Source organism: Bufo bufo, chromosome 3 (assembly GCF_905171765.1).
Source record: "Bufo bufo chromosome 3, aBufBuf1.1, whole genome shotgun sequence".
NCBI classification, from domain to species: Eukaryota; Metazoa; Chordata; class Amphibia; order Anura; family Bufonidae; genus Bufo; species Bufo bufo.
The window spans coordinates 350,784,441-350,811,127 of record NC_053391.1 but is presented as its reverse complement, the minus strand read 5'-3'; the positions used below and the strand labels follow the sequence as shown (position 1 = coordinate 350,811,127).

At 45.9% G+C, this 26,687-nt stretch overlaps 1 protein-coding gene across 2 annotated transcripts in view; it reads left to right on the top strand.

The window, feature by feature from the left end:
* The window catches only part of LOC120995333 (mannosyl-oligosaccharide 1,2-alpha-mannosidase IA-like), a 115,860-nt gene that overhangs the window by 72,568 nt on the left and 16,605 nt on the right, over window positions 1–26,687 (top strand). Inside the window, exon 9 of one of the 2 annotated variants that reach the window (XR_005777573.1) lies at window positions 3,990–4,199. Coding sequence is in view for 1 of the 2 variants with exons in the window: in XM_040424462.1 (XP_040280396.1) it covers window positions 3,990–4,209 (220 nt within the window). In the remaining variant the exon portion in view is untranslated. Of the gene's footprint in view, window positions 1–3,989; window positions 4,210–26,687 lie in introns of both variants that reach the window. The other variant, XM_040424462.1, reaches the window with a different exon arrangement.

Sequence of the window (26,687 nt, the reverse complement as noted above, 5' to 3'; positions counted from 1 at the left end):
GGGACTAATGGCAGCTATGCAGTAGACATTTCATACATATGATTGGGTCAAGTATCAGGCAGGAGCATTTGTAAAAATGGTCATTCCGATTAACTGGTCTGTGTAAAGATGTTGGCGATAACCTGATGAACAAGAAAACACTCGTTCACCGGGTGGTCCGGTCTTCTGACAAGCACCTGAAATCAGCATTTCTGGGCAGTACATTGTCCTGTTTGAACAGGTATCTGCTGCTCACAACCAATGAATCTGTATAGAAATGAGCAATCACAATATTAATAGCTTGTTCCCATACCAAGGAGATGATTAGTGCATGAAAATGCAGCTCTCACCTCCTCTGAACATCAGGTACAGTAATTATTAGTAACGTTTGGTCCATTCCTGATAGTTGACTGTTACATCATCCTGTGTAAAAGGACCGTTAACCCGATTTGTCTTTACACAAGATAAACTGATTTGGCTTATGTTAGCCTTGCTTAGTACACTATTATTTGAACTATTGTTGTTCTTCTTTTGAATTGTACGAACATGCTTGTCATCTCACTCTCTTTTCAATAAATTTTGATTGAACCATAAAAGTACTGTTAACCCTGACAATCTATTTCATTGCCACTTTATTTTTATTTTATTTTTACTTTACTATTAGGTTTTATATAATTAAAAGCAATTAAACAAAGATGTGTTTAAAAAAAACAAGTGCAAACCTGTTAGGGTAAGGGCTCATTCAGACGGCCGTATGCTGTCCGCAAAAATACTGAATGCTATCCGTTTTTTTGCGGATCCGCAAAAAAACGGATCTGCAAAAAAACGGATAGCATTCAGTATTTTTGCGGACCCATAGACTTCAATGGGGCCATGTCCTGATTTTCACGGACAAGTATAGGACATGTTTCATTTTTTTTTGCGGATCCGCAAAAAAACGGATAGCATTCAGTATTTTTGCGGACAGCATACGGCCGTCTGAATGAGCCCTAAAAAAGGGGAGAAGTTACTCTGAGAAAACAAATGTGATCCAGTTTGTATTACCTACTCTTCACTATACCCATGGTAAAATCCATACTTACTGGTACTCTGTTTTTTCTCCCTGGCTCACTGCCACTCTTCACTGGTCTTCCAGTCCCCATCTGTTAACTTCCACATGGAATAGGTTATGTGCACTTCTGCAACCAATGCCTGGCCTCAGCGATGATGTGTCCCAAGCAACACTTCACTGTTGGGTCACATGCTACTGGGAGACAAGTCACTGCTGAGGCCAGTCAGTGGCTGCAGTGGCGAACATAAACTCGTCTATGCAGAAGTTGACATACAGGAACCAAAAGACCAGTGTAGAGAGCCAGAGAATTGGAATGAAGTGGCAGGGAGCAGGTGAGTATGGATTTTTCCACAGGTATTCCAGGCTGGGGTGCAAATTAAAAAAAACAAAGGCTGAAAAACCACTTTAAGACTATGTTCACACTAACATTGTGGGTCCTGTTCTTAATGGTAGCCATTACACTGTGACAAGTCTGTTTTCAAGTGGATCTAAACTGACACTGAGAGACCACAATGTCACACTGTTTTTAACAGGGTTCCATCAGGGTTTCAGTATTTTTGATCACAAGAATATTTCTATAGACTGCTGTATTCTTACCATCAGAAATACCAGCTTCCCAATTGACCCCAAAGGAGGCTCTGAAGGTCAGCATTAGCAAAGCTTTAAAGAGGCATTCCCATCACAGATATTAATGGCATATTCACAGGCTATGCCATAAATGTGTGATGGATGAGGTCTCACCTCTGGGACCTATACCTTTGGCAAACAGAGGTCCCCTGTCCTGCCTGGTGAGGTGGCACCAACCAGAGCTTTGAGGTGTAGTTGTGGTGACCATGCATATGTGTTGCTCTCTACATTCACTGCTATTATAGTTACAGAACAGTAGAGAAAGCATGTGGCTCAGCCCTCACATGGGTCCTTTCACATTGTGCATAGAAGTACAGCTCTCAATCCAGTGCCCACGTGACATCCTCATGTGGTCCCTTCATCCAACAGCACCAGATATAATATATACAATGTATGGTACAGAGAAGTAGAAGTGATGTATACATAGCAATCCAAGGGAGATGTGGAGGGGATATACATTTACAAATACAACTTATGTTATTGTATTAAAGAATAAAATGTTTCACTGATAAGAAATAAATGGTACATTTATTAAAAGATCATTTCTAATATGAACCAATGGAATAATCAAACTTTTAGTGTGGAAAATGCCCGGCAGCAGTCATATTGTGCTCAATTATGCTGAAAGTTGCTTGCTCCCTGTGAGTTCCTTTGAAGGAAAAGGACCTCAGTTAGGAAAGAAGACTAATGAATCTTTTGATGCATGTGTCTTTACAGAGGAAGAAGTTCTAAGTCAGCTGTCTAAAATTAATACAAATAAGTCACAGGGGCCTGATGGGATACACCCAAAGCTATTAAAATAGCTCAGCGGTGAACTAGCAAAACCATTAACAGATTTATTTAACCAATCACTGGCAACAGGAGTCATCCCAGAAGATTGGAAATTAGCAAATGTTGTGCCCATTCCCAAGAAAGGTAGTAGGGAGGAATCGGGCAACTATAGGCCAGTAAGCCTGACATCAATAGTGGGGAAATTAATGGAAACCATACTTAATGAGAGGATTGTGTAACATCTAAAATCCCATGGATTGAAAGATGAAAAACAGCATGGGTTTACTTCAGGGAGATCATGTCAAACTAATCTTATAGATTTTTTTGATTGGGTGACTAAGATAATAGATGGCGGAGGTGCAGTAGACATCGCTTATCTAGACTTTAGTAAGGCTTTTGATACTGTCCCACATAGAAGGCTTATCAATAAATTGCAGTCTTTATGCGTGGACTCCCATATTGTTGAATGGATTAGGCAGTGGCTGAGGGACAGACAACAGAAGGTTGTAGTCAATGGAGTATATTCAGACCATGGTCTTGTTACCAATGGGGTACCTCAGGGATCTGTTCTGGGACCCATATTGTTTAATATCTTTATCAGCGAAATTGCAGAAGGCCTCGATGGTAAGGTGTGTCTTTTTGCTGATGACACAAAGATTTGTAACAGGGTTGATGTTCCTGGAGAGATACACCAAATGGAAAAGGATTTCGAAAAACTAGAGGAATGGTGAAAAATCTGGCAACTAAAATTTAATGTTGATAAGTGCAAGATAATGCACCTGGGGCGTTAAAACCCAAGAGCAGAATATAAAATCAGTGATACAGTCCTAACCTCAGTATCTGAGGAAAGGAATTTAGGGGTCATTATTTTAGAAGACTTAAAGGTAGGCAAACAATGTCATAGAGCAGCAGGAAATGCTAGCAGAATGCTTGGGTGTTTATGGAGAGGCATTAACAGTAGAAAGAGGGAGGTGCTCATGCCGCTCTACAGAGCACTAGTGAGACCTCATTTGGAGTATTGTGCGCAGTACTGGAGACCATATCTCCAGAAGGATATTGATACTTTGGAGAGAGTTCAGAGAAGAGCTACTAAACTGGTACATGGATTGCAGGATAAAACTTACCAGGAAAGATTAAAGGACCTTAACATGTATAGCTTGGAAGAAAGACGAGACAGAGGGGATATGATAGAAACTTCTAAATACATAAAGGGAATCAACAAGGTAAAAGAGGAGAGAATATTTAAAAGAAGAAAAACTGCTACAAGAGGACATAGTTTTAAATTAGAGGGGCAAAGATTTAAAAGTAATATCAGGAAGTATTACATTACTAAGAGAGTAGTGGATGCATGGAATAGCCTTCCTGCAGAAGTGGTAGCTGCAAATACAGTGAAGGAGTTTAAGCATGCATGGGATAGGAATAAGGCCATCCTTCATATAAGATAGGGCCAGGGGCTATTCATTGTATTCAGTATATTGGGCAGACTAGATGGGCCAAATGGTTCTTATCTGCTGACACATTCTATGTTTCTATGTTTCTATGTTTATCTGCACTGTTTCAGGCAATTGAAGCACATCTAATCAGAAGATCTGCTGGAGGTCTCACATACATTGCTGAATGGAGAGGTGGAATCCTAGACCATAAAATGGGACATCTGACTTGCTTTGCTGCAGGGATGTTGGCACTTGGGGCAAATGATGCACCAGGCAAGAAAACAAATCATTATATGGAATTAGCAGCAGAGATTGCCAACACGTGCCATGAATCTTATGTACGTACAGGTATGAATTATCCTTCACATCTATTAATGGTTGAATGAAATAATAAACTACATTTTTTAAAATCTATACTACTGCCCCATTAAAATCTGTTACTATGCTGGTGGTCTCTATAATATACAGGTGAAGATCGAAAAATTAGAATATCGTGCAAAAGTCCATTTATTTCAGTAATGGAATTTAAAAGGAGCTGCATTAATGCAACTTAAAATTAGAATATTGTTAAAAGATTCAATATTCTACAGCTAATTAATCCGTACCCCCTGAGCAAAGGGTACCTGAGATTGTGACTTTGGGGTTTCATAAGCTATAAGCCATAATCATCCAAATTATAACAAATAAAGGCTTGAAATATCTCACTTTGTAATAAGTTAGTTTCACCTTTTAAGTTGCATTACTGAAAAAAATGAACTTTGCACAATATTCTAATAATTCGAGTTTCGCCTGTAAGACGTCTGTTAGGATTTGCTTATAAAAATTTGTTAGCAGATGCTATTAGACCCATAAAACTGCCCCCAAATGTCCGATCAAGAGCACATATGCATGTAAAACAGCACAACCACTGTGAGTAACTGGCCAAATTAGATCATGCTCTACCCTAACAAAAAAGGAGTTGTGAAGCCAAATACAGAAGCTTAAAAATGCCAATGTGAACCATGTCTTGTGGGACATACAATGCTGTTTGGTGAATATCAATGTATCTGTCTGTTTAGCCCAGGCAATGAAGTTTCTAGGAGTGACTCCTGGCTACACAAACTTACAATACAGTCTTAAAATGCCACTAAGGCTACTTTCACACCAGCGTTCAGGTGTCCGCTCGTGAGCTCCGTTTGAAGGGGCTCACGAGCGGTCCTGAACGCAGCCGTCCGGCCCCAATGCATTCTCAGTGGAGGCGGATCCACAGAGAATGCATCCGCCTGCCAGCGCTCAGCCTCCGCTCCGCTTAGTGAGCGGACACCTGAACGCTGCTTGCAGCGTTCGGGTGTCCGCCTGGCCGTGCGGAGGCGAGCGGATCCGTCCAGACTTATAATGGAAGTCAATGGGGACGGATCCGCTTGAAGATGACACCATATGGCTCAATCTTCAAGCGGATCCGTTCCCCATTGACTTTCAATGTAAAGTCTGAACGGATCCGTTCAGGCTACTTTCAGACTTAGAAAATTTTCTAAGTAATAATGCAGACGGATCCGTTCTGAACGGATGCAAACGTCTGCATTATCGGAGCGGATCCGTCTGATGAAACATCAGACGGATCCGCTCCGAACGCTAGTGTGAAAGTAGCCTAAATTTGTAATCCTTCTCCCTGCCTAATGGTAAAACAAAATAACAAAACTTTATTAAATGTACCATATTTAAAACAAAACAACAAAACTTTATTAAATGTACCATATTTTTAATGGTACATTTAATAAAGTTTTGTTATTTTATTTTAGCACCTCAATTTGCAGTGATTACTTCTCCCTGCCCAACATGGCTTCTCTCCCTGTCCAACATGCAGATCTCTGACTACCAATATTAGGATAGAAAATGATAGCTACATCATAGCAGCTGCTGATTGGCTAACATAGCTTCCTGTCAGAGGGGTGGACAGCAGTGTAGGATCGGTGTTCTCCGTCATTTATATTGACAGTGCAACCATTGTGGAAGCTTGCACGGTAGACTCAGCCAGCTTCTCTATCTACCTTCCTCCTTTCCAAACCAGTGATCTACGTACAGGTGACAAATGTATTTTTGGAATACTTCTTTAAGTAATATTTAAGGGGTGCCAGAGAACAAAAGCAGGTTGAAGGCAGTTTACTAGTGTTTAGTGAATTGAAGCATATGAAGCGGAATTGGATGCGAGGTTTAGGAAAAATTAGATTCGCCACAAAGCCGAATTTCCTCGCGCTTCATGGTAACAAATCGATTTTTCCTAAAATGATGGCTGAAAAAAAATATATCATACTCACCTCATCCACTTGTCAACACCGCGCGGCCAGAGTAATCACGTGGTGACGTCTTCACGTTCGCTGCAGTTCCTTAGTCCGGTTTTCTTCACTCAAGATGTTAGCGAGTGGATAAAGTGAGTATATATATTTTTTTAACCCCGGATTAACCACCTGAGCACTTGAATGTGAGTCTCAGATTCTGCAATCAGCATTGAACGTGGCATTTCAGGGGTTATTGTTCGGGATCATTGGCGGGATCATTGTTCCCCATCATTGTGCCCGCTCTGTACAATAAAAAGCGATTTCTGACAAAGTAATTTGTAACAAATCAAATTTCTTGACGAAGTTCGGCAAAGCTGTCAAATCGAAATTTTTCAATAAGAGCTCTCTTATATACTACATTTTTCAATAAGAGCTCTCTTATATACTACATACTACTGTATACCTATACTGAGGAGACTGTAAAGAATGATGTGCTGTAGTCCTTATATTTCATTAATTCTTCTGAGTATCTTCTGTATACTATTTGTAATAAGGCACCTGAGAGCAAGGGCCTAGAGCAGCAGCAAGGAGTGGGTGGTGATTTATTAGCTAGTTTATTCATTTGCTTGTGTTTCTGTTTTTATAATGCAGATGCTGCTGCCTTCAGATAACTGTTTAAAAGTCAGTCCGTGCATAAGTTAGTCAGTGCCTAGGTAACTGAAGGTATACAACAAAGATACTGGTTCAGATGAGTGCTGATGTATCCATAGAAACATGTTTCATAATAGGAAGTGAACAAAAACATTTACATTTTAATGCAAATAAAATTGTTGAATTTATACTTTTTTCCCCATTTTACTTCTTTTCACCCCATTATCTCAATCATACCTCCCAGAGTGTGAAGAGAAGCACAACTGAGAATAATATGTAATTTGGGGGTCATTTACTATTCTGAAATACGCCTAAATTCGGCGTATTTCAGGTGCAGATGGTGACAGTTAGTTGTGCCACTATCTGTGACTTCTTCCCCGCTCACGTCAGGTCTAAAATTGTGGAAGTGGCATGGGCGGGGAAGGGGACGGGCCGGTAGACGAGGAGACGACGGCTGCATTTACATGCAGCAATCACCTTCGGTCTATGGGGACGAGGGATTTCTATAGTGATCACTTGTCTCTTACCCACTTCCCATAGACTATAAACGTCCTGGGGGTCGGGATTTATCTCTGAATGGACGTTTTAGAACGTTGATTTAGAGGCTGGCACTAATCGTGCAGCTGCTGAGCGGGGGGGCCTGCTATCAGTGGCACATATCAGGGCATAACTACTGTGAAGAGGGCACATATCTGGGCATAACTACTGTGAGGGGGCACATATCTGGGCATAACTACTGTGAGGGGGCACATATCAGAGTATAACTACTGTGAAGAGGGCACATATCAGGGCATAACTACTGTGAGGGGGCACATATCTGGGCATAACTACTGTGAGGGGGCACATATCTGGGCATAACTACTGTGAGGGGGCACATATCAGGGTATAACTACTGAGAGGAGGGCACATATCAGGGCATAACTACTGTGAAGAGGGCACATATCAGGGCATAACTACTGTGAGGGGGCACGAGTGAGCATTACTACTGTGAAGAGGGCACATATCTTGGCATTATTACTGTGAGGGGGCAAATATCTGGAAATAACTACTGTGAGGGGGCATGTGTGAGCATTACGTCTGTGAAAAGGGCACATATCTTGGCATTATTACTGTGAGGGGGCACATATCTGGGCATAACTACTGTGAGGGGGCATGTGTGAGCATTACTACTGTGAAGGGGGCACATATCTTGGCATTATTACTGTGAGGGGGCATGTGATGTATACATGTGTGTAATGTATGTAGTGCAGTATGTGATGATCACACACTGCACTACATACATTACACACATGTATACATCACATACTGCGCTGTCACCTTCTTCTGCAGGTCTACCTTGATGTCTGCTCTATAGGCTTCAGTCAGAACCTCCACCGCCATGCTTGCGACGTGTGCCCGACACCACCAGGAGCTGGCCCCTCCTCCTTTGATCTCCCGCCGGCTTTTCCTACAGCAGGGTGCTCTATCGCTCCAGTGCCCACCCAATCTTACCAATCAGGGGCGTAGCTAGAAATGACTGGGCCCCATAGCAAAAAAATTTATGGGCCCCCCTCCCGGATCTCCCACCCCCACATACCTATCGGACCTCCCACCCCTTCCAGAGATCCCAACCCAACATCCCCACACCCCTCCCTAGATCCCCCTCAGTGTCATCCACAGATCCCCACTCAGTGTCATCCACAGATCCCCCCCCCCCTCAGTGTCATCCACAGATCCCCCCCTCAGTGTCATCCACAGATCCCCCCTAATGTCATCCACAGATCCCCCCCCCCTCAGTGTCATCCACAGATCCCCCCTCAGTGTCATTCACAGATCCCCCCTCAGTGACATCCACAGATCCCCCTCCTCAGTGTCATCCACAGATCCCCCCCTTGGTGTCATCCACAGATATCCCCCCTCAGTGTCATCCACAGATAACCCCCCCCCCTCAGTGTCATCCACAGATATCCCCCCCCCAGTGTCATCCACAGATATCCCCCTCAGTGTCATCCACAGATATCCCCCCTCAGTGTCATCCACAGATACACCCCCCCTCAGTGTCATCCACAGATACACCCCCCCTCAGTGTCATCCACAGATACACCCCGCCTCAGTGTCATCCACAGATACACCCCCCCTCAGTGTCATCCACAGATACACCCCCCTCAGTGTCATCCACAGATACACACCCCCAGTGTCATCCACAGATACACCCCCCCCTCAGTGTCATCCACAGATACACCCCCCCTCAGTGTCATCCACAGATATCCCCCTCCTCAGTGTCATCCACAGATATCCCCCTCCTCAGTGTCATCCACAGATATCCCCCTCCTCAGTGTCATCCACAGATATCCCCCCCAGTGTCATCCACAGATTTCCCCCCCTCAGTGTCATCCACAGATATTCCCCCCCTCAGTGTCATCCACAGATATTCTGTCACGGCTGTATGTGAGCAACAATAGTACACACAGTAAAAGAGCTACTGACCCGACCCAAACTAGGGAGGATAAAGGGTGACCCCTGTCAGACCCTCAAAGCTCTCCCTATGCTGCTAAGCACATGCCCGGATCCAAATGGCGGAACGAGGCATGCCCACGTACCTAAGACTGATGACCACTGTAACCCCTACAATAGTGGAAGGGGCACGGCCACCGGTGCCCTACTCAGTATATGGAGGGAACCGTGGCCACCTCAGATCCAGTCAGAAAATGATCTGGTACACAACAATGTCTGTACACTTAGCTGAAGGTGTTGCAGCCGCAGAGAAGACGGATCCAAGGACAGCTGGCAATATCCGGAGTGCTTGCTGCAGCAGAACACAGGTCCAGTGAACTGATAGCTACAAGTGAAGATACTAAAGCAAGAGCTACAACTGAAATGAGAACTATAATCCACGCCCTACAATAGGAGGAGGGGTGATATAAAGAGAGGGAAATCAAACGCATGAGGAACAGCTGGGAGGAAGGAAACCAAAAGTAAACAGAGTAGTGAGAACTCCTCCCAGCTCTAGTAGTGACATCATCACAGGGGTGGAGAAACAGAGCTGTGAGAACGTCCCAAAGCTCTGGTAGTGACAGTACCCCCCCCCCTCTACGGGTGGACTCCGGACACCCAGGACCCACCTTCTCAGGATGAGCCCTATGAAATGCCCTGATGAGGCGAGTGGCTTTAATGTCCGACACCGGAACCCACATCCTCTCCTCAGGACCATAACCCTTCCAATGAACGAGGTACTGAAGAGAACCGCGGACAATGCGAGAGTCCACAATTCTGGAAACCTCGAACTCCAGATTGCCATCAACCAAAATCGGAGGAGGAGGCAAAGAGGAGGGTACCGTGGGCTGGACATATGGTTTTAAGAGAGATCTGTGAAATACATTATGTATCTTCCAAACCCGTGGAAGATCAAGACGGAAGGCAACAGGATTGATGACTGACAAGATTTTATAAGGCCCAATAAACTTGGGACCCAATTTCCAGGAGGGAACCTTCAGTTTAATATTTCTTGTAGACAACCACACCAGATCACCCACATTCAGGTCCGGACCAGGCACACGTCTCTTATCAGCCACACGCCTATACCTCTCACTCATCTTTTTAAGATTACTCTGAATCTTTTGCCAAATGGTAGACAAAGACGAGGAAAATTTCTCCTCCTCAGGTAAACCAGAAAGAGCCCCTCCCGAGAAATTCCCAAACTGCGGATGGAACCCATATGCACCAAAGAATGGTGACTTATCAGAAGATTCCTGACGACGGTTGTTCAGAGCAAACTCAGCAAGAGGGAGAAATGAACACCAATCCTCCTGGTTCTCTGCCACAAAACAGCGCAAATATGTCTCCAGATTCTGATTGAGGCGCTCAGTCTGACCATTCGACTGCGGGTGAAAAGCAGAAGAGAAGGACAGCCGAACCCCCAGGCGAGAACAGAAAGCCTTCCAGAACCTGGACACAAACTCCGTGCCTCTATCGTAAACAATATCAGAGGGAATGCCGTGCAATTTAACAATATGGTCGACAAAAGCTTGCGCCAACGTTTTAGCATTGGGTAAACCAGGGAAAGGTACGAAATGAGCCATCTTGCTAAAACGGTCCACCACCACCAGGATCACCGACTTCCCCGAGGAACGAGGAAGATCCGTGATAAAGTCCATGGACAGGTGTGTCCAAGGACGGGAAGGTATGGGTAACGGGAGAAGGGAACCTGAAGGCCGTGAACGAGGGACCTTAGCGCGAGCGCACGTCTCACAAGCAGCCACAAAACCCTCCACCGACTTACGAAGAGCCGGCCACCAAAATCTCCGAGCAATGAGATCTACCGTGGCTCTACTCCCGGGGTGACCAGCAAGAACCGTATCATGATGCTCCTTAAAGAGTTTGTGACGTAGCTCAGGAGGCACGAACAACTTCCCAGAAGGACAACGGGCAGGTGCCTCAGTCTGGGCAGCCTGGACCTTGGCCTCCAAATCGGAATATAGAGCAGAAACAACTACCCCCTCCGCCAAAATGGGACCCGGGTCCTCGGAGTTTCCTCCTCCCGGAAAACAGCGAGAGAGAGCATCAGCCTTCACATTTTTTATCCCAGGTCGGAATGTAACAACAAAATTGAATCTGGAGAAGAACAGAGACCATCTGGCCTGTCTCGGATTCATACGCCTGGCCGACTCCAAGTATGCCAGATTCTTATGGTCGGTAAAAACGGTGATAGGGTGCCTGGCCCCCTCCAACCAATGGCGCCATTCCTCGAAAGCCAACTTGATGGCCAACAACTCCCTATCTCCCACATCATAGTTTCTCTCTGCCGGGGAGAGTTTTTTAGAGAAAAAGGCACAGGGTCGCCATTTGGCAGGAGAAGGGCCCTGGGACAAAACCGCACCCACACCCACCTCGGAAGCATCCACCTCAACAATAAAAGGTAAGGAAACATCGGGATGCACCAAGACGGGAGCAGACGCAAAACTCTCTTTAATCTTAGAAAAGGCTGCAAGCGCCTCCTCCGACCAAGAGGAAAAATCCGCCCCCTTTTTTGTCATGTCAGTAAGGGGTTTGACAACAGAGGAATAATTCAAAATGAACTTTCTGTAATAGTTTGCAAAACCCAGAAAGCGCATCAATGCCTTCTGATTCTCAGGAAGCTCCCACTCAAGTACAGCACGGACCTTCTCCGGATCCATGCGAAGACCAGAAGCAGAGAGGAGAAAACCCAGAAATTGAATCTCCGATACCATAAAAAGACATTTCTCCAGCTTGGCGTACAATTTATTTTCCCGCAGAATCTGCAGAACCTGAAAAAGATGATCCTGATGGGTCTGAACATCAGGGGAAAAAATCAAAATATCATCAAGATACACCAATACAAATTTCCCCATTAAATGGTAGAAAATACTATTAACAAAATGCTGAAAGACGGCCGGAGCATTCATCAGGCCGAAAGGCATAACGAGATTCTCGAAATGCCGGTTAGGGGTATTAAAGGCCGTTTTCCATTCATCCCCCTCTCTGACCCTGACCAGGTTGTACGCGCCTCTCAAATCCAATTTGGAAAACACCTTGGCCCCAACAATTTGGTTGAAGAGGTCCGGGATCAGAGGAAAGGGATAGGGATCGCGAATCGTGATACAGTTCAGCTCCCTAAAATCTAGGCAAGGTCTCAGAGAGCCATCTTTTTTTTTAACAAAAAAAAACCCGCGGCCACAGGTGACTTTGAGGGACGAATATGCCCCTTCTCGAGACTCTCGGAGATATAAGTTTGCATTGCGATTCTTTCCGGTTGTGAGAGATTGTAGAGGCGTGCTTTTGGCAGCTTGGCGCCGGGAATGAGGTTAATGGGACAGTCAAACTCCCGGTGAGGAGGTAGCTCCTGAACACCGCTCTCGGAAAACACGTCCGAGAAATCAGAGAGAAATGATGGCACAGTTTTAGTAGACACCTCTGCAAAAGTCGCTGTGAGACAATTCTCTCTACAAAAGTCACTCCACTCATTTATTTGCCTTCCTTGCCAATCAATAGTGGGGTTATGTCTAGTGAGCCAGGGTAACCCCAAAACTAGAGGAGAAGGCAATCCGTTAAGGACAAAACAAGATATATCCTCCACATGAGTGTCACCTACAGCTAGCCGGATATTGTGAACAATGCCCTTCAGAGATCTCTGTGAGAGTGGAGCAGAGTCAATAGCAAAAACAGGTATATCCTTTTCTAATGTGCAAACCTGAAAACCATGCATGGCTACAAATTGAGTGTCAATAAGATTGACGGCCGCTCCACTATCGACAAAAATCTCACAAGAAATGACTTTGCTCTCTAGCGCCACCCTGGCAGACAGGAGAAAACGGGAACTGCAGGTCAGAGGAAAAGCATCAATTCCTACATCAACTTTGCCCAAAGTAGCAGATGAAGCAGAATTCGATGATCCACCTTTTGAGGTTTTTCTCTTATTATCGCTCTTAGTACAGTTCAAGAATCTCCTAGACGGACAAACATTTGCCAAATGACCTATGCCCCCACAACAAAAACACACCATACTCTGAGGACTAAATCCTCTTTTATCAGGGGCAAGTTGACCTAGCTGCATGGGCTCCTCCTCAGAAGGGAGCGAGACAGGATGAGGCCCCTGCACACTGAATGAGTCCGCACCACTGCCCCTAGACTGACAATGGCTGGACAGAGAGGTCTCGTTTCTTTCTCTTAGACGCCTGTCAAGGCGCACCGCCAATGACATGGCAGACTCTAAGGACGTTGGTCTCTCATGGAAAGCAAATGCATCTTTCAATCTCTCTGAGAGACCATGACAGAATTGACTCCGGAGTGCAGCATCATTCCAATCCGAATCAGCTGCCCATCTCCGAAATTCAGAACAATAAAGCTCCGCAGACAGTTTGTTCTGGCATAAAACACGTAAGTTAGATTCGGCCAGAGCAACACGATCCGGGTCATCATAAATCTGCCCCAGGGCCACAAAAAACTTTCCACGGATCGAAGGGGGGGATCCCCTGATGGCAGCGAAAAAGCCCAAGTCTGAGCATTACCCCTGAGCAGGGAGATGACAATCCTCACCCTCTGCTGCTCATTACCAGAGGAGTGGGGACACAAGCAAAAATGGAGTTTGCATGCCTCTCTGAAGCGAACAAAATTCTCACTGCCCCCAGAGAACGTTTCCGGAAGTGAGACCTTTGGCTCGCAACAGACTCCATGAGCCGGAGCAGAGCCCAATGCTTGAAGCTGAGTCATAGATTGACGGAGATCCGCTACTTCCAAAGAAAGACCCTGCATGCGGTCAACCAGGCCAGAAAGCGGATCCATGTCAAAAAAGGACGGTTTTGGTGGATTATAATGTCACGGCTGTATGTGAGCAACAATAGTACACACAGTAAAAGAGCTAATGACCGGACCCAAACTAGGGAGGATAAAGGGTGACCCCTGTCAGACCCTCAAAGCTCTCCCTATGCTGCTAAGCACATGCCCGGATCCAAATGGCGGAACGAGGCATGCCCACGTACCTAAGACTGATGACCACTGTAACCCCTACAATAGTGGAAGGGGCACGGCCACCGGTGCCCTACTCAGTATATGGAGGGAACCGTGGCCACCTCAGATCCAGTCAGAAAATGATCTGGTACACAACAATGTCTGTACACTTAGCTGAAGGTGTTGCAGCCGCAGAGAAGACGGATCCAAGGACAGCTGGCAATATCCGGAGTGCTTGCTGCAGCAGAACACAGGTCCAATGAACTGATAGCTACAAGTGAAGATACTAAAGCAAGAGCTACAACTGAAATGAGAACTATAATCCACGCCCTACAATAGGAGGAGGGGTGATATAAAGAAAGGGAAATCAAACGCATGAGGAACAGCTGGGAGGAAGGAAACCAAAAGTAAACAGAGCAGTGAGAACTCCTCCCAGCTCTAGTAGTGACATCATCACAGGGGTGGAGAAACAGAGCTGTGAGAACGTCCCAAAGCTCTGGTAGTGACATATTCCCCCCCTCAGTGTCATCCACAGATACACCCCCCTCCGTGTCATCCACAGATACACCCCCCCTCAGTGTCATCCACAGGTATCCCCCCCTCAGTGTCATCCACAGATATCCCCCCCTCAGTGTCATCCACAGATATCCCCCCTCAGTGTCATCCACAGATATCCCCCCCTCAGTGTCATCCACAGATATCCCCTCCTCAGTGTCATCCACAGATATCCCCCCCTCAGTGTCATCCACAGATATCCCCCCCCCCCCCACCTAGAGCCGCTTCCTAGCTAATTTATTCACTGCACTTGCCTTGCCTTGCCTCTGTGAAATTAAAGAGAAGCACCGTAATCTCGCACAGGCGCACTGGCAGAGGCCAGGAAGACGGTGCATGCGCACTTCAATGCCTCTGCCAGTGCGCCTGTGTGAGATTACGGAGCTTCTCTTCAATTTCACAGAGGCAAGTGCAGTGAATAAATTAGCTAGGAGGCGGCGCTGGGCGGGGAGATTGCAGGCACAGGCAGTATCGCTTTGCTGCCTGTGCCGTTCGCAGCGCGCCCTGAGCTGATAAAGTCCGGTCACTGCGCGGGCCGCATGACACTGCTTCGCGGGCCGCATTTGGCCCGCGGGCCGTAGGTTCGGCATCACTGATCTATGCCATCAGGTGAATGGTGTAAAAATTCAAAAAATTATGCCACCTGCCATTATTACACCTGCTCACTACTTCGCTGTCGACGGCGAGCAGGTAAACAATGAAGGGAAGGCTGCGCTCAAACACGGAGTGCAGCCTTCTCTACAACCAGCTGATTGGTGGAGGTGCTGGGTGTCAGACCCCCACCAATCTGATATTGATGACCCATCGTGAGGATAGGTCATCAATATTAAAAGGGGTTTTCCAGAATTAGACTTTTAAACTTGCCTTGGCCAGGGCAGCAAATCTTTATTTTATCTTTGTTGATCCAGGGAGTTGGGTCGTTGATCCAGGGAGTTATATGATTGCCTGATTGGAATCGGGAAGGAATTTTTTCCCCTAAAGTGAGTAAAATTGGTTTCTACCTCACAGGGGTTTTTGCTTTCAACTTGCAGGATAACAGGCTGAACTGGATGGACAGATGTCTTTTTCCAGCCTTATAAACCAAGCATGTCAAACTCAAAGGCTAACATGGGCCAAAAAAACAAAATTTAAGTTCATGTGGGCCGCATCAAAAAAAAAAAAAAAAAATCGTACATTTTCATAGAACAACATTGTTGTTTCATGACTGCTGACCCCGAACATCCCGTTGCCCAATAACACAAGTGAGACCTATATATATATACAAATATTAAACTTCACTATAAGACGCACCTAGGTTTTTGAGGAGGAAAATAAGAAAAAAAAAAATTTAACCAAAAGTTGTGCTTTTGGTGGGCTTTGAATTAATGGTGGTCTGTGCATGACACTATTATGGGGGATCTGTGGATGACGCACTGTCATGTGGGGATCTGTGGATGGCACTGTTATGGGGGACCTGTGGATGGCACTGTAATGGGGGATCTGTGGATGGCACTGTTATGGGGGATCTGTGGATGGCACTGTTATGGGGGATCTGTGGATGGCGCTGTTATGGGGGATCTGTGGATGGTGCTGTTATGGGGGATCTGTGGATGGCACTGTTATAGGGATCTGTGGATGGCACTGTTATGGGGGATCTGTGGATGGCACTGTTATGGGGGATCTGTGGATGGCACTGTTATGGGGATCTGTGGATGGTACTGCTATGGGGTGGGATATCTGTGGGTGGCATTGTTATGGGGTGGGGGGATCTGTGGATGGCATTGTTATGGGGTGGGGGGTCTGTGGATGGTGCTGTTATAGGGGATCTGTGGATGGCATTGTTATGAGGTGGGGGATCTGTGGATGGAACTGTTATGGGGTGGGATATCTGTGGATGTACTGCTATGGGGTGGGATATCTGTGGATGGCATTGTTATGAGGTGGGGGGATCTGTGGATGGAACTGTTATGGGGGGGATCTGTGGATGACACTGCTATATGTCATCCACAGATCCCCCTCATAACAGTGTCCCCCAATACACCGGCCCTCTGCTCACCGAAGTATTTATAAACGTGAATCCTTATCCTGTTATTAAGTTGAACTAACGCTGCGCTCTCCCATGTTCCCATGTTCCCCTGTATCCCCACAGCACTTACGAACACGCTTCCATAGCAGGCAGAGCGGACGGCACCAGTAACGTCACTCACTGACGTCGCGCGTCTGCTCCTCCTGCTCCGCCTGCTTCATTCATAAAGTGGGCGGAGCAGGCGCTCGACGTCAGTGAGTGACGTTACTGCTGCCGTCCGCTCTGCCTGCTATTGAAGCTTAAGTAAGTGCTATGGGGATACAGGGGAACATGGGAACATGGGAGAGGGCAGCGTTAGTTCAACTTAATAACAGGATAAGGATTCACGTTTATAAATACTTTGGTGAGCGGCGGGGCTCGGACTCCAGCCCCTCCTCTCTCCCGGCTCATACATAGCAGTCTGCGATGCTGCAGCGTCGCAAACTGCGCTGTAAAATGGAAGCATTCGCCCTATAAGACGCAGGGGCATTTCCCCCCCACTTATGGGGCGAAAAATACGGTACCTTTCTTACCTTGTGAATCTGGTACCCTGCGTCTATAGCCGCAATGGCGCCGTCCGCAGCATGTCAGAACTCCAGGCGGAGCCTGATGACGTCACATCAGGACGTGACGTTTACCTCTGCGCACCTCCATCCTCTCCTGGACCGCCTCCGCCAGCCTCCATCCTCTCCTGGACCGCCTCCAACTGCTCCGCCATCCTTCAACCGCTCCTGGACCGCCTCTGACTTTTTTATTTTATCTCCGCCCGCCTCCAGGTAACCAGAGCAATGAATATCTTTGCCGGGCCGCAAAGATATTCATTGCGGGCCGCATGCGGCCCGCGGGCCGCATGTTTGACACCCATGTTATAAACTATGTTACTATGTTAATATGCTTCTTTACAAAGCAGTCATGTGACCTTGTTATTTTCCTTGCTGACATCACATCTACAGTCCTGTGCTCTCTCTCCCTCTTGTGTAGCACAGCCCTGTAGACGTGACCTGAGCAAGGCAGGGCAGTGCTGCTGCGTGTACACTCCCTCCCCTCTCCTCATCTCCTTGTAGCCACTCACCTCCACATCACTCCTCAGCTCTGTGTATTATTAGTGCCTCTCTCCCCAGGGGAGAGAGGAGCTAATGACTGCTACACAGACCTGGAGAGTGAGGTAAAGTCTGTGAGGCAGAGAGGACTGTGCATGGAGCTCATATGTGGAAGGGGGAGAGAGGACAGTGCTGAGCTGGAGAGGGAGCTGATATGAGGGGGAGGATGCAAAGAGAACTGGAGGAGATAAGAAGCCTCTGTCCCCTGCTGCGGAGAGATGGTAGGGAGGTTACCGAGTGATGTGGAGGGGAGCTAGCTGAGATCTGGGAGGGAGAGGCTACACAGTGTATACCAGTGACAGCATGTAAACCAGAAACGCCTATATAGGCATAAAAACAAATGGCTGAAAGCTGTCAGAGGGACAGCCATCCTCTTTTACAGCATGTTAAGACTAATTCTGGACATTTTTATTTTTTATGGGAATCCCAGAAAAACCCCTTTAACCACTTAAGGACCACAGGTTTATACCCCCCTAGTGACCAGGCCCTTTTTTACAAATCGGCACTCCACAACTTTAGCGGTTTATTGTTCGGTCATGCAACTTACCACCCAAATGAATTTTACCTCCTTTTCTTCTCACTAATAGAGCTTTCATTTGGTGGTATTCCATTGCTGCTGACATTTTTACTTTTTTTGTTATTAATCGAAATTTAACGATTTTTTTGCAAAAAAATGACATTTTTCACTTTCAGTTGTAAAATTTTGCAAAAAAAACTACATCCATATATAAATTTTGCTCTAAATTTATTGTTCTACATGTCTTTGATAAAAAAAAATGTTTGGGTAAAAAAAAAAATGGTTTGGGTAAAAGTTATAGCGTTTACAAACTATGGTACAAAAATGTGAATTTCCGCTTTTTGAAGCAGCTCTGACTTTCTGAGCACCTGTCATGTTTCCTGAGGTTCTACAATGCCCAGACAGTACAAACACCCCACAAATGACCCCATTTCGGAAAGTACACACCCTAAGGTATTCGCTGATGGGCATAGTGAGTTCATAGAACTTTTTATTTTTTGTCACAAGTTAGCGGAAAATGATGATTTTTTTTTTTTTTTTTCTTACAAAGTCTCATATTCCACTAACTTGTGACAAAAAATAAAAACTTCCATGAACTCACTATGCCCATCACGAAATACCTTGGGGTCTCTTCTTTCCAAAATGGGGTCACTTGTGGGGTAGTTATACTGCCCTGGCATTCTAGGGGCCCAAATGTGTGGTAAGGAGTTTGAAATCAAATTCTGTAAAAAATGACCAGTGAAATCCGAAAGGTGCTCTTTGGAATGTGGGCCCCTTTGCCCACCTAGGCTGCAAAAAAGTGTCACACATCTGGTATCTCCGTATTCAGGAGAAGTTGGGGAATGTGTTTTGGGGTGTCATTTTACATATACCCATGCTGGGCGAGAGAAATATCTTGGCAAAAGACAACTTTTCCCATTTTTTTATACAAAGTTGGCATTTGACCAAGATATTTATCTCACCCAGCATGGGTATATGTAAAATGACACCCCAAAACACATTCCCCAACTTCTCCTGAATACGGAGATACCAGATGTGTGACACTTTTTTGCAGCCTAGGTGGGCAAAGGGGCCCATATTCCAAAGAGCACCTTTCGGATTTCACTGGTCATTTTTTACAGAATTTGATTTCAAACTCCTTACCACACATTTGGGCCCCTAGAATGCCAGGTCAGTATAACTACCCCACAAGTGACCCCATTTTGGAAAGAAGACACCCCAAGGTATTCCATGAGGGGCATGGCGAGTTCCTATAATTTTTTATTTTTTGTCACAAGTTAGTGGAAAATGATGATTTTTTTTTTTATTTTTTTTCTTACAAAGTCTCATATTCCACTAACTTGTGACAAAAAATAAAAACTTCCATGAACTCACTATGCCCATCAGCGAATACCTTGGGGTGTCTTCTTTCCAAAATGGGGTCACTTGTGGGGTAGTTATACTGCCCTGGCATTCTAGGGGCCCAAATGTGTGGTAAGGAGTTTGAAATCAAATTCTGTAAAAAATGACCTGTGAAATCCGAAAGGTGCTCTTTGGAATGTGGGCCCCTTTGCCCACCTAGGCTGCAAAAAAGTGTCACACATGTGGTATCTCCGTTCTCAGGAGAAGTTGGGGAATGTGTTTTGGGGTGTCATTTTACATATACCCATGCTGGGTGAGAGAAATATCTTGGCAAAAGACAACTTTTCCCATTTTTTTTATACAAAGTTGTCTTTTGCCAAGATATTTCTCTCACCCAGCATGGGTATATGTAAAAAGACACCCCAAAACACATTCCCCAACTTCTCCTGAGAACGGAGATACCACATGTGTGACACTTTTTTGCAGCCTAGATGCGCAAAGGGGCCCACATTCCTTTTAGGAGGGCATTTTTAGACATTTGGATCCCAGACTTCTTCTCACGCTTTACGGCCCCTAAAATGCCAGGGCAGTATAAATACCCCACATGTGACCCCATTTTGGAAAGAAGACACCCCAATGTATTCAATGAGGGGCATGGCGAGTTCAAAGAAATTAATTTTTTTTTGGCACAAGTTAGCGGAAATTGATTTTTTTCGTTTTTTCTCACAAAGTCTCCCTTTCCGCTAACTTGGGACAAAAATTTCAATCTTTCCTGGACTCAATATGCCCCTCAGCGAATACCTTGGGGTGTCTTCTTTCCAAAATGGGGTCATTTGTGGGGTGTTTGTACTGCCCTGGCATTTGAGGGTCTCCGCAATCATTACATGTATGGCCAGCATTAGGAGTTTCTGCTATTCTCCTTATATTGAGCATACGGGTAATGAGATTTTTTTTTTTCCGTTCAGCCTCTGGGCTAAAAGAAAAAATGAACGGCACAGATTTCTTCATTCGCATCGATCAATGTGGATGAAAAAATCTCTGCCAAAAAAAGAAAAAGGAGGGGAAAGGCGTCTGCCAGGACATAGGAGCTCCGCCCAACATCCATACCCACTTAGCTCGTATGCCCTGGCAAACCAGATTTATCCATTCACATCAATCGATGTGGATAAATAAATCATTGCCGGGATTTTTTAATTTTTTTTATATATACAAAGTGTTTGCCAAAGTATATGAACACCGCCGCCTCCTCAGCTCATATGCCTCGGCAAACGTATCTTTTACTGCAGAGGAGAAATCTCGTCTTGCAGCGCCGCATACACCGACTTGCGTGTAATCTGACAGCAGCGCAATGCTTCTGTCAGAATGCACATCAGTGCTGCAGCTAGTTGATCGCTTGGTCCACCTAGAAGGTCAAAAAAACAAACAAAAAAAAACAGGCCGCAACGCAATAAATTTATTAACATTAACTTTAGAGAACATTAACTTTTATAAACTTTTGAAACAGAACAATAACTTTTTTGCTTACCAGTGATTTTTTTTTTTTTTTGTTTTTTTACCTTTATAGGACAAACCTCTCCTTCCCCATGGGACAATGTGCAAAGCGCAAATCGCCCAGAGATGTGGTGAAGTACATTATGCACTTTGTCCCAGGTGAAAGGAGAGGTTTGTAGCAGCTCTGTGTGAAAGGGCCCTAATAGCCCTGTGTGCCTGTCCTGTGTCACGCGATCCCTACACTAATAGTGTACCTGAGTGTGGAACTTGCGGAAACACTCCCCTATGCATAGGGCAGGCTGGTCAGGACAGTCAGGACAAAAAACGGTGGTGTCACGCCTTATTCCAGCCCTGCTGCAGACACGACATCTTTTTCTTGGGGAACGTTGAGTTGGGGTACCAGGATAGACAGACGGGAAGTGTCTGCCATGTAGCCGGCTCACTACATCAGGGCCTTGGGGCACGGACCCTCCTGGATACAGGAGTTCCGAAATGATCTCTTCCTGGAATTTTAGGAAGGATCCTGTTCTCCCAGCCTTACTGTAGAGAACAAAACTATTATACATCGCCAATTGAATTAAATATACAGACACCTTTTTATACCAGCGTCTGGTGCGTCGGGAAACTAAATAGGGAGCCAACATCTGGTCATTGAAGTCCACCCCTCCCATGTGAAGGTTATAGTCATGGACAGAGAGGGGTTTCACAATGACTCCAGTTGCCCGTTCAATTTGGACAGTCGTGTCTGCGTGAATGGTGGACAGAAGGTAAACGTCCCTCTTGTCCCTCCACTTCACCGCGAGCAGTTCTTGGTCACACAAGGCAGCCCTCTCCCCCCGTGCAAGTCGGGTACTAACGAGCCGTTGGGGGAAGCCCCGGCGACTAGGTTGCGCGGTGCCACAGCATTGAATTCCCACTAGATGTAAGTGCCGAAAGAGGGCCACGCTTGAGTAAAAATTGTCCACGTATAAGTGGTATCCCTTGTGGAGTAAGGGTGACACCAAGTCCCAAACAATCTTGCCACTGCTCCCCAGGTAGTCAGGACATCCGACCGGCTCCAGTTTTGAGTCTTTTCCCTCATAGACCCTAAAACGATATGTATAGCCTGTGGCCCTTTCACAGAGCTTATACAGTTTGACCCCATAACGGGCGCGCTTGCTGGGGATGTACTGTTTTATGCCAAGGCGCCCGGTAAAATGTACTAGGGACTCGTCTATGCAGATGTTTTGATTAGGGGTATACGCATCTGCAAATCTGGATGACAAATGGTCTATGAGGGGCCGAATTTTGTGGAGCCGGTCATAAGCAGGGTGGCCTCTTGGATGACAGGTGCTATTGTCCGTAAAATGCATAAAGCACATTATGACCTCAAAACGTGCCCTAGACATTGCAGCAGAGAACATGGGCATGTAATGTATTGGGTCTTTAGACCAATATGACCGCAATACATTTTTTTTAGTTAGACCCATGCTGAGGATAAGGCCCAAAAAAATTTTAAACTCTGAAACTGTGACTGGTTTCCACCGGTAAGGCTGGGCATAGAAGCTTTCCGGATTGGCGGTAATAAACTGTGTGGCGTAGCGGTTGGTTTCTGCCACAACTAGGTCATAGAGATCCGCGGTGAAGAACAGCTCAAAAAACTGAAGGGCCGATCCTAAATGAGCCGTCTCCACGCGAACTCCAGACTGGGCGGTGAAAGGGGGCAATACGGGTGCGGCGGAAGCAGGGGAGTGCCAATTAGGATTTGCCAGCACCTCTGGGAGACTAAGGGTTCTACGGGCCTGTGAACGTGGTGGCTGCGACAGGGGGGTTACTGCACGTGCCACCGTACCAGCTGGAACTGCCCTTCTGGTGCTCGCCACTTCACCAGGGAATACGGCAGTGCTGGTAGAAGGTCCAGGGTGTGCTGCGCTGCTGGTGTATGCCGCACCATAAACAAGATCAGCGCTAGCACCACTCTGCTGCAAATGAGGGTCATCATGCAGGGTAGGCAGAACCCTGACATGGGATCGGGTACGTCTGGCCGTAGCAGGGACCTCTACCTCGTCATCCTCACTAGCGGTTAGAGTGCCACTGCTGTCTACAGGTTCATATTCTGAACCACTGGATTCAGCGGGTGAGGCGTCCCCATCGCTTTCATCCATCAGGGCCAGAATCCTGTAGGCCTCTTCAGCGGAATACCCCTTGTTTGACATTTTGGGTTCACTAAATTTAGGGGGTATTCCTCTGAGACTACCCAGGAAAAAGAGCAAACCTACCTAGCAAAAAGGAGTGCTTGCGAAGTAAAGCTGCGACCGCTAATAAAGATCCAAAAAGCTCAAAAGTGATCTTTATAGCGGCGCAGCGATTTTACCGTGTTTTTGCAGTGATCAGAAAAAATAATTTCTGTCACTGCGGTGGAGCGGACTGAACGCAAGTGTGCGCAAAAGATCAGGCCTGATCGGGCGAACACTGCGTTTTGTAGAGCCTAAGGTGACCCTAATGTACTTATATAGATCTGATTGCGATCAGTATTGATCACTTACAGATACTATATAGTACTAGTGCTGATTAGCGACAGCGATGACGCTAATCAGCGACTAATCAGTGACTGCGGTGCGGTGGGCTGGGCGCTAAACTACCTAGCAAGTAGCTAACTAACTGGCGGTGATAAGGGACCCTTACAGGGGGGGTGATCAGTGACAGGGGGGGACAAGGGGGTGATCAGGGTGTCTAATATAGGCGATCAGGTGCTAAATAAGGGGTTAATAAATGACAGGGTAATGTGTAAATGTGTAGTGTGGTGTTTGGTGCTACTTACTGAGCTGCCTGTGTCCTCTGGTGGTCGATCCAAGCGAAAGGGACCACCAGAGGACCAGGCAGCAGTTATATCAGACGCTATTTTGAAAATAGCGTCTGACATAACCTTTTCATTCGGCGATTCAAAAATCTACAGCCTGCCAGCCAATGATCGCGGCCGGCAGGCTGCAGAAGAACTTGTGCACTATGCGTTCCTGTGAACGCGCGCGCCTGTGTGCGCGCGTTCACAGGAAATCTCGGGTCACGCGAGATGACGCCAATCGGCGTTAGTGTGACCTGGGAGCGCCGCAGAGATGACGCCTTTCAGCGTTAGTGTGACGGTAAGTGGTTAAAATCCTAGAAAACTCCTTTAAGGAAAATAAAGTAGTATTAATAAGTATTTTATGGCACAAAACTATTAGGGTATATTTATACATGCCAGATTTCTGAAAGGGGCTTGCAGAAATCCACATACTTTCCGTAGAAACAACTCTGTTCAGATTAGCATTTTTGTTATAGCAAGAATAGCACAATCTTCCACTATATTTTTTCCAAGAAACATACCAGGCAGAACCCTGTCAGACTGCGTTTTAAGTAAATAGACTTCATCAGGAATTCTCTGGAGCTGTTAAAAACTGATTAGGAATAGCTTTCATGGCTCCAATATGAAGCAGAGCCATGACGCTTATGTGAAGAGAAGCAGTCAGACTGCCACGTAACAGTTCTCCTGGGATCTGCACCACTAGCACAGCACAAATCACAGCTATCTTGCTTGATTGACTTGATTTTTTATTCCTGTGGTTGAAAAGCTCCATGATAGTGATGTTTTTCCCTTTAGTCACAGTTAACTTCTAGATGCCCAGAAAGGCATTGCTCATATGGGATGTAGCCAGGCTCGGTGCCTAGGGCAGCAGCAACTGTAAATGCAGTCCTGCTTAGGAGATAATGGTAGCTTGTGATTTTCCACTCAGTAATTCATGGATTGATTTACTTTGACCCTTGTACCTTTATTCTGTTAAACCCAAATAAGAAGAATAACACTAGAGGCTATCTAAGTGCTGAAATTTCCAATGTTCTTTTTTAGCATGTTGAATAGTTCAGTTGTAAAAATCACTGGTTCAGTGGATAGTTCTCTGTTTCTCATCGACTATAGATGTACATACAACGATGAGCAAAAGGGTAACAATGTTTTGAACTTTTTACTTTCAGTCTCTATATCTCACCATTCACTACAGCTTCAGCCATGAGACTACCATCATTTTATAGACAATCATCTTGGCTATCTCATACATAAATTGGACTTGCAACTATTTAGCATATGATTAGTTATACAGATTCTTGTCATGTAACTGCATTGTTACTGTTTTGCTTCTATAATTCTAAATTTTAAATTTTATTATTTTGTTAGCATTTTGTAAATCCACCTTTCAACGCTGCCTGAATCCTTCTGGGCTTGCTCTCGATCAGATTCAAGCATGTCTTGGTCAAAATTTGTTCCAGGTCTCTTTGTAACGGTCGCGTACACACACACACAGGGGGGAGGGAAGTGACCACTGCGCTCCACCCTTACCCCTGGCCCTGCCTACTTGCCTCGCGAGTCCTAATGACAGGGGACAACTGGACGGCAATCCCTAGCTTGGACTAAGTGCAGGGATGACAGACAGACAAACAACAGAACGTGAACGGACCGAGTCAATACCAGGAAAGCTACAAAGTACAAATGGAGCAAGCAGAGAATTGTCAGGAGAAGCCGGGGTCATAAATACCAGGAGAGTTGTGTAGTACCAAAGGAGTCAGCAGAGGATCGTCAGGAGGAGGCCGGTGTCAGAATACCAGGAGAGCAGCAAAGTACACAAGGAGAAGGCAGAGGATCGTCAGGAATTCAGCAGGAGGTAAGTACGCCAGGAAAGACAAAACCACAGGTGGAACCTAAATTAACAGGCAACCTGTGGCCAGCAGGCTGCCTGTATTTATAGTGGGGAGTGAGGGTCATGTGACGTGGCCAGTGTCACATGACCGACAGACCAACCAGTCGAGCACCGAGTGATCAGCTCAGTGCTCAAGGCAGACTTAGGAGCAGGGAGCCACCCAGCTAGTAAAGCCACCCTGGAAACGAGGTCAAACACAGATCCTCGCTCCCGAAGCTAAGCAGCAGGTCTGCGGCTAATGGGGGACCGAGTGCACCTTCGGAACCCCGTTACACTCTTCTACATATTCCCAATGTTGGTGCATACTGGTAGACTCACTTGGGTACGAATACAGCTTTTTCTTCAACTCTACCCACAAGTGTTCGATTGGGTTGAGGTCTAGGGACTGTGGGGTCCAATCCAGCACCTCTACTTCATTGTCATTGAACCAATTCTTTACCAGTCTCGATGTACGCTTCGGGTCGTTGTCCTGCTGGAACACTATGTCGTTCTTTTCATACTCATAGTACTTGAGTGTTCAAAATAACTCGTCTTGTAGGATAGTCACATATAGGATAGCATTGAGACCACCATCGATCCTGGTCCAGTATCAAACGCCTTTGGCTGTGAAATCATCAGGCTTCCTCCACGAACTTGACAGTTCCTTGATCCGTTAGCCCCCTTTTCCCTTGCTTCTTCCAGACCCTTTTGCACCCACCATCGCTCTAAATTACCTGTTTCCATTCT